At 33.9% G+C, this 8,842-nt stretch overlaps 1 protein-coding gene across 1 annotated transcript in view; it reads left to right on the top strand.

Moving 5' to 3' along the window:
- Positions 1–8,842, top strand: part of ARID2 (AT rich interactive domain 2 (ARID, RFX-like)) — a gene marked incomplete at its 5' end in the record, with an annotated part of 102,309 nt that overhangs the window by 53,019 nt on the left and 40,448 nt on the right. The window contains 3 exon segments of the mRNA XM_010016811.1: positions 4,395–4,528; positions 5,382–5,600; positions 8,590–8,657. Of these exon segments, the coding sequence (XP_010015113.1) occupies positions 4,395–4,528; positions 5,382–5,600; positions 8,590–8,657 (421 nt within the window).

An 8,842-nucleotide genomic window follows, 5' to 3' on the forward strand; every position in this document is an offset into this window, starting at 1 on the left:
CTTAAGGTTGATAGGAATCCTGGTTTCCTATGAAATCTTTAATAAGACGTTTGTAAGAACTTTGTAAGATTTGTCAATGCAGGGGAAAAAAAAAAAAGACTTTTAGTTTGCAGTGGTCTTTTAATTCATACATAATTTTCTTCTGCTCCCTAAAATTTCTTAATCAAACCAAGTGGGAAACAATGTAATTATTTGGGTTTTGAGGGGGAAGAAGGAAAGCAGATTTTGATATGTCAGAGGTTTTGTGTTTGGCAGAGCTGTTCTAACACATTTTAATAAAGTAGGTATTAACAGAGGAGCACAATATTCATATTGTTCAGCTCTGCTTGGACGTGGCTTTAATAAAAAGCGTAAGGTTCAGTATTTGTATTTTGAAGAACAGAACAACATGGATTATTTTATGATATATAAGTGTTTGTGGTTATTTCTAATGCTTAAATAGCTATTTACTCTTTGTAAAATGGACAAGTCCAAAAAAAGATGGTAATAGATTTGCAGATGGTATTTCGACTAGTAGATATGTTTCTGTATAGGGATTTTTACTTATTCAATATTCTTATGAAATCTTATATTCAGTAATGTAAGTGGTTTATGCTAAGCTTGAGCTTTGACTCAGACCAGCAAAAATATGCAGAAATTAGATCTAGCAGTGACATTCCTGCAGTCCCTTTAGACAAGCTACAGCAATGTAGTGTCTGCCAGTGTAGAAATGGTATATGCACATTACCTTCTTGCTGTCCTCAGCTGTGTGCACCTGCTGTTTGTCCTGCATCAGCCCCAGTGTTCATCTGACCCCTATTCAGTTTGAAAAAACAGTGGAAAGCTAACATAGAATCCTTTTAATTTGCGGAATGAACTCTTGGAGAGACTGGGTGGTCAGATGGAGGGAAGGTCAAGCTGTCTCTGAGCTATTCCTTTAGGTCTTGATCATAAACCCAGTTTATGTAAATTGTGTTCAAATTGATTGGATTTACTCATAGATTTGATTAATCTGATTCAGGACTTCGTGCATGTCGTATCTTTTCTTCAACATGTCTTTTCCTCAATTTCAACAGCTTTTGGTGATCTCATAGGAGTAAAAAAGCAAAGCATGTGTTTGTGCCATGTGTAGGAAAGATCAATTCTAGAATTTTAGGTTTCCTTTTCACTTTGTTATTTTGTGAAATCATCTTTTTGACATTGGTCACCTCAATTACAGTACAGACTCATTCAAACCGTGATGACAGTGAAGATGGATTCAGTGATTTACTGAACTGTTCGAAAGACAACAAAAAAATGCTGGTGACAGATAGAAGACCAGTTTGTGTGTGTGTGGTTTTGTGTTTTGTTTTTTTTTTTTTTTTTTTTTTTTTTTTTTTTTGTTTTGTTGTTTTGTTTTGTTTTGTTTATATTGTCGTTGGTTTTTTGCAGTGAGCAGCATTTAACTGAAACTGTTTTAATTATTACTGTGGTTCATTTTGGGCCAAGGTAAATTGGACATACTGTGGTCCCACAGTATTTGTTTGACTTGCAAATAGTTCAGGATCCTCCATGACTGAGTGTTTTCTGAGGATTTTAGAAGCCACTATTAAGTTTATCTTAAAATACTCATCACTAATGCGTACAGGTGGGAACTTGGCCTGGCACAATACATAAGCCACTGGTATCTTTTCAGTTCACAGTCACTACAATAATTCCTGTGTTCAGGATGGTCAGAACAGGGAAGAAGTGCTGCTTGGTATGTAGGTGTATGTAGTTCAAAACCATTGAACCTTAAATAATTGTCACCACAAGAGTAAAATACTTTCTAGGTGATTTTAAAAGCATGGGTTTCTAGCTTTCACAATTGGAGATGGGTGTTTTATTCCAGTAAACCGTGGTTTTGTAGCTGTGTTAGAGTATCTACAAAGCCATTTTGAGAAACCAGTACAGATATGCTTTAGAATGAAGTCATGGGACACATAAGATTGCATGGTGCATTATTCATCAGGCATTCCTTTTTGACTGTACACTTGAATGTTTGGTTATGCTACTATAGCTTCATGCTTTTTAGAATCTATCAGTTACATTCCTCAGTGTGTGTATTCTTCTCACCACTAGTTTTAAATGGCTTAATCTCATACTATATTTAATATTAATCTCCCATGCAGAGCTTGAGCATGGTTCTGAGTTGAGCTCTAACATGCTCTCCAGTGAGCGCACACACATATATATTTAAAAAAACCCTACTTGTGTGTGTTTGGTTTGTTTTGTAAGTCATCCTACAATTTTTAAGAAGTTCTCAAGTAAATAGTAATATGGAAAATGGAAATTATCACATCTAATCTTTCTCCGTGTGTGTGATTGCCATATTCAGTGATTTCATGTTCATTTATGGGGTACTTAATTCATTGCTATTGGAAGGAAATGTGGGTTTTCTCTTTAAAAACTAAAGCTTGAATAGCTTAAAGGAGATAATGAAATAGAAGAAAGCCATGGTATTGCTTCTGTGATAAAATGCAAGAAGGAAATAAAATAATAAGACAGTTATGTAAATACTTAGGCCAGGCTCTCTAAATGACCATTTTAATAAAAAAACCCACAAAATATTTAGAAGGGAGGTGCACTGTTTTATTTCCCCCCTTGGAGTAATATCTTTGCTCATATGCTGAGAATCACCTTTTGCTATATAGAAGCTATGGATTGTATTTGGTTGTAATATTTGGATATAAGATAGAAGGAAAGAAGTGGGATAAAAGAGTAAGGAAAATGTGGAAGAGAGAAAGTAGGATTTAGATTTAAAAACATGGGTGGAGAGTGTTGAGCTGTGAGTTTTAAAAAATTAAAAACAATTTTACAGGATTTTACTTTTGTACAGATTTTAAATTGGAACCTAATTTGTATAAATGAGGACTTCTGAGTTTAAAGATAAAGCCAATCATATTTAAATGTCATTTTTAGTCTGTTAAAAATCCCTAAAAGTAAACCATAATGCAGGAAAGATTTTTGCTGACTTCTGAACTCACTCAAGAGTCTATGTGATAAGGAGGGGACTATAGCGGTGGTTCACATGCAAGTAACACATATAGTACTTCATATATCCTAAATACTATTTAGACATGAACCATAGTTGCATGTGGTGCAGTACACTGTTATATGCCTGATTTTTTTGTTTGTTTGTTTGGTTGGGTTTTTTTTTTTGGTGTGGGGTTTTTTTTGTTTTTTTTTTTTTAGTTATTTTTTTTTTTATTTCCTTTCTTCTGGAATATGCCATTTTCTTAAATAAAATGTATATGCTGACATTTTAAAGTTACGGTTGTGTGACTGATACCTCACTTCATGAAATAACTACTAATTTAATGCATCTAAAGTATTCCCCAGAGGTCAATGAGAACACTGTTTTCTTAAAATCTTTTTCATTAATCATGATTTTATGACTTGAATGTCTATTAACAAAAAAAAAATTACACCAAAAGCTTGTTTTTTTTCCTCATATATTAAATATTTTTAGCATATGCAAAGAGGAAGATAAAGGTTTTTAATTATTTCCTGGTAATACAATATTGTATTATGATTTAATTGACTCGATATTCTCAGTTTTCAGCACAATGATAGTTTGTAAATTTAGGCAGCTTTGTGATCTGACAGGATTTCATGATGGGTTTTGCAACTGGGTATGAGTGTGAAGTTAAGGCCACAGTAGTGGGCCTTTGAAGTTGATTTTATATATTATAGTGTAGAGAGTTCTGAAAGTTACAGGTTTTAATGATAAGTTAATTGAGATAATTTAATTTACTAAGCTGACTGCTTACTTTGGGTATATATCATTTCTGTACTTGCAGTCCATTCTGTGTACAGTATATCAGCTTTTTCTTAAGGGGTTCAAAGTAGTCGTTAGCTGTAGCCATGGCTCAGAACTTCTGGTCCTGAATTGCTGCCCTCAGTATCCCTGACGTCTCTTCCTTTTGTGTAATTGCTAGGATTTAGTATACTGTTTCTCTTTGGGTAAGGCAAAAAGAAACAAGTATTGTTCTGGACTTGACCCCAGTATGTATATTGGTAACCTGCACAGAGTAATTTTTATGATACTTCTACCTACGGAGTTATCCTGGGTAGCAAAAGCTGATTTGGGAAAAATGGACTTAGTCACAAGATGGCTCAATGGATTACAGTTTAGCTAGTGGTTGTTGTTGAGAAATGTGAAGAAATTTAACATGTAAATCCATTAATTCTACATACCTGTATTTTATGTATCACCTAATTGTCAGTCAGACCCATGTTTTTAAGTTCTATGCCACTTGAAGATTGTTTCCAGTAAATCTTCATGTTTGTATGGTTTTTATTTTTCTTTGGCAGTTCAGATCTTCAGGGATGAAGGATTCGGTTTTACTATGTATTCAAAACATTTTTTTTTTTTTATTCATTTTGTATTCCAGTTATCTTGAAAAGTATGAAAAAGTCCATCATTTTGGGGAGGAGGATGATGAGGTACAACCAGGCAATCCAAAGCCACAACTTCCTATTGGTGCAATTCCAACTTCCTATAACTACCAGCAACACAGTGTGTCAGGTAAGTTTTTGAGGAAAAAAGTGCTATTTTTTTCCATATATGTGTTTGTATATGTATGTATTTTGACAGGCTACAGAGATAGTGTGTAGCTAAATTTACAACAATATTAAACCATAAAATCTGTAGGTCACTCAAGCTATTAATATTATACACTAGAAGACCTTTTCCTCTGGAACCACAACAAAGTAAATATGAAAATACGTAAGGTATTTCTTTCCTTTACAAATGTTTCCTTCTAATTAGCAGGGCTGAGTAGTTACTTGTCTTGAAAAAATATACCTTGAAAATTTGCAGGTTGTTTTTCTGCCACATCAGTCATTTCTCTACAGAGCCCAATAGCTGAATTGAGCATGTGATTACTTAAGCTTTAAAGTCTGAAGAGAAAGGCACATGTGTTAGGAGCCAGAATCAAAACCATGGTAATTTAGAGACCAAAGTATCCATCTTGAACCAATGAAAAAATCGGAAGCTGGTGGACTCTGTGTAGTGGATGTATAATTTGTTGCATAGAAGGTGACTCCAAACTGTATTACAAATCTATTCAGCTTTAGTTAAAGTTTGCATTTTCAAAGCTTTTCTTTGGGAGAACATACTGCACTATTGCATTCTGGAGATGATGAAGGAATTAATATTCAACTAGAAAGGTACACAGCTAAGTGGAATGTGTTCACCATTTTGGCCAAAGACTAAGGGAAAAAAAAATAATTGAATACTGTAAAAACTTGTTAATACCCACAGTAGCTTACTAATAAACCTTTAAAAGTTACTTCTAATTTATAAATAATACTGCTTAATGTATCATCTGAAAATTAATGTAGCTGTGAAAACATTTTACTTGTTTTTCCTCACTTAGATTACCTTCGTCAAAGCTATGGGCTGTCTATGGACTTAAACTCACCAAATGACTATAATAAATTGGTGCTTTCACTATTATCTGGACTACCAAATGAAGTGGACTTTGCAATTAATGTGTGTACTCTTCTTTCAAATGAAAGCAAGCATGTTATGCAGCTGGAAAAGGACCCTAAGATCATCACTTTACTGCTTGCAAATGCTGGGGTGTTTGATGACAGTAAGTATATAACAACAGTTTTGCATGAGAGAGTCAATACTTGTTGTAGCATCTTTCACAGCTGTTAATTAAAATGTTTATAATTTATTGCATTGTATTACACTTAAATCTAGTTTTTCTTTTTGCCTTGTGCACAGTTTTTATCAGAAATTATGAATACCTTTTAAGTTAGGTAATTTAATACAGTGATGTTCAGTAGTTTAGTGAAATGTAAGAAGTAGTTTTTCAGTGGTATAAAGTGGTCTTGAATTGTTCAAGATGCCCAAATTTACAGGATTGGATTTCCATCTGCCTGTGGTGTATTACTGCTTTCTTTCGAATTCATAGGACCATGCTCACTTTCCACAATTCTCGTAGCAGTCACAAATTAAAAAAGGGCAGTCTGAAAACAAGGACCCACAAGACTTTTTATCCTGATACTCACTAGACATTCAGCTGGAGTGAAAATCAGAATAAAAAACTCAAGAGATACAAATTTGAATCTGAGTTTGAGAATGACATAAATTTTTAAAAGAGCCGCTTCCATAACAATACTTCAGTATGTGAAATAAATTCTTCTGACTTGTTCAGTGTGACCTCCATGCCAGATTGTTCCTTGCTAATTGCTTGTATGTCTCTCTGTTGAGGAGAGGGGAAAAGAAATAAGTTAACTATCTTAAAATCATAATACCATAGGTCCTGTCTCATGGTAGTGAGGAGGAACTATTTACTGACCTTAGGTACTGATTTTTTTAATTAAAAAAAAAAACAACCAAAACCAAACCTGAATTTCAGAAACTGTCAACATACGAAATCACTCAAATGAGCTTTATCAGCTATTTGTCTGATAGTACAGATGATCATGTCTGTTTTCAGTATACAGCTACTTTGTATGTGTAAGTGCAAACATAGTGTGGTATGCCAGAGACTCTGTTTTAAAATCCTGGGGAGGAATCAGTGTTAGACATTGTGCACTGTTTGGTGGGGATTTTTAATCATCAGCATTTTTACATAATGGTTTGTAGCTTGCCTCTTCTCCCACTATTGCATTAGTGTTCTCCAGCGTCTCTTCCATGTATTTGTTTTGTACCCATGCCCTTCAGATATAGTTAGATTTTGGTCAGTTAGTGTTTGCATCTATCCCAGTCAAAATTTTTCAAAGAAAAATATTTGAAAGAAAGCTGAAGTGAAACAGTCCTGCATGTTAGTGATTCCGGGATGCTTGCTCTGTTCTTTTTATGGAACTTCTGTGGATTTAGGAATTTACAAATAATTTAATCAACTGTTGTATTACTGGGGTTTGGTATTTTGTGGGGTTGGGTTTTTTGGGTTTCTGTGTGGGTTTGTTGTTTTTTGTTTTTGCCCCCCCCCCTTTTTGTTTGTTTGTTTGTTTGGTTTTTGTTTCGTTTTGTTTGTTGTTTTGGATGTTTGAAAGGCAGACAATGTTTTCTCGAGTTCTTAACTTGGACTCTGAGCATAGGCTTGTTCCATAGCTGGTCTGTATAAGTATTTCTTATACTGAAAAACATTTGAGGTAAAACCAGCAGTAATGCTGAGCAGGTAATGGGCTGCTCTTTTCATTCCCTGAGGAAAACTTGTTTTGTGGCTTGTTGTTTTTTTTCTTTTTTTTTTTTTGTTCGTTTGTTTGGTTTTGTTTTGTTTTTATGTGTTTGGGGTTTTTTTGTTGTTGTTTGTTTTGTTTTTTGTTGTTGGTTTTTGGGGTTTTTTTGGTTGTGTGGGTTTTGTTTTTTGTTTGGTGTTTTAAAGTTTGGTTGTTTTTTGTTTTTGTTTTTGTTTTTTTTCCTTGCCCAATCGCATCTTCTGAATGTATCCAGGGAGTGTCCCAGCAGCATTAGGAGGACTGACTGGGACAAACTGGGGAAAGACAGGAAGTGTGTATGTTTGCTTATTTTTGCAGCGTGAAGCTTCAATTTGAAATACTTACATGCTTTTATATTATAAACAATGAAAGTAAATCTGTCAGGTTTGGGGATTATTTGAAAATCATATGAAAATATTGTCATAATTTCAGATGTAAATAAGCGGTATCTGATTAACTGTATTTAATGTGGGGTTTAGGTTTGGCTTGTCTATAATTAAGGTTTTAGCATCATTAGTATTTTTAATGTAATGTTTCTAGATAACAAGAAAAATATATCTACAGATTTTTTTTTTTTCTTTTCCCCCATCCTTAAAGTTTGAGATGACAGTTATATTGCAAGTGATAGGGCAGTCCCAGGGGTTTGGAGGTATATGGTATCTGGAATTTGGAGTGGTGGATAAGCCTCTGTTTGGATTCTGCGAGTTCAAAGCTGATGCAGTCTTGGGATTGAGATTTGTAGCATTTTGCTCAGAACAATAAAATACTATGAACCAGAATGTTTTGAGTGTAGCTTAAACATGTCATTAGTTCATTATAGAATGTTTGCAAGACAGTTTATTTTTGGATTGATTCAATCTTTGAGTCAGATTGACTGAGTCTTTGCTGCTTTCAAGGAGTGATGATAACAAAGTTTGTGGTAGTTGCTCCACCAAATACCCAAGAACATCCACTTCGTTTCCTGGTTAAATATTGATGTTCAATTGAGAGCTGTCAAAATCTCACTGTGAATGTTCGGTTTTTTGAGAGTATTAGTGGGAATTTGTTTAATTACTAAAGTGGTGTTTACACCTTACACAGTGCACATAAAAAACAGTTGTTGATGTGAGGTTGAAAACTGAGTGCTCATCTCTTGGAAAAGAGCTATGAAAAAGTTTCCCATGTATGTTTTAACGTGTTCGCAATAATCCTTTTGTTATGGACAACTTATTCTCAGTTTAAACTGTAGAAGTGACATAGGAGTTAATTAAATTACTATAGAAATTTCAGTTGGTTTATGCAGGATTTTTTTTAATGAAAAGGAAACACTGGAAGAGTCTGTAGTGTTGAATCTTATTTAGTTTATGCATTAGTAAAAAGTCAAACAGAAATGCTGATTATTTTACTGAATTCTTCTTTTTATGCTTAAAGCTTTAGGATCATTTTCTGCTGTATTTGGAGAAGAATGGAAGGAGAAGACTGATAGAGATTTTGTGAAGGTAATTTAAAAATTATGAAAATAATTTTGAACTGCATATGGTGGTCGCAAATTCTTTAAAAAGACAGAAAATTCTAGGATATACTAGCATATCTTTTTAGAATTGATCTCAGCTTTATTCCTTTGATTTAAATATAATGGGGGACTAAATCACAGTTGTCGTAAGGTATTTGTATAAGCAGGAAT

This window comes from Nestor notabilis, unplaced genomic scaffold (genome assembly GCF_000696875.1).
Source record: "Nestor notabilis isolate BGI_N333 unplaced genomic scaffold, ASM69687v1 scaffold9746, whole genome shotgun sequence".
In the NCBI taxonomy this organism is placed as follows: domain Eukaryota; kingdom Metazoa; phylum Chordata; class Aves; order Psittaciformes; family Psittacidae; genus Nestor; species Nestor notabilis.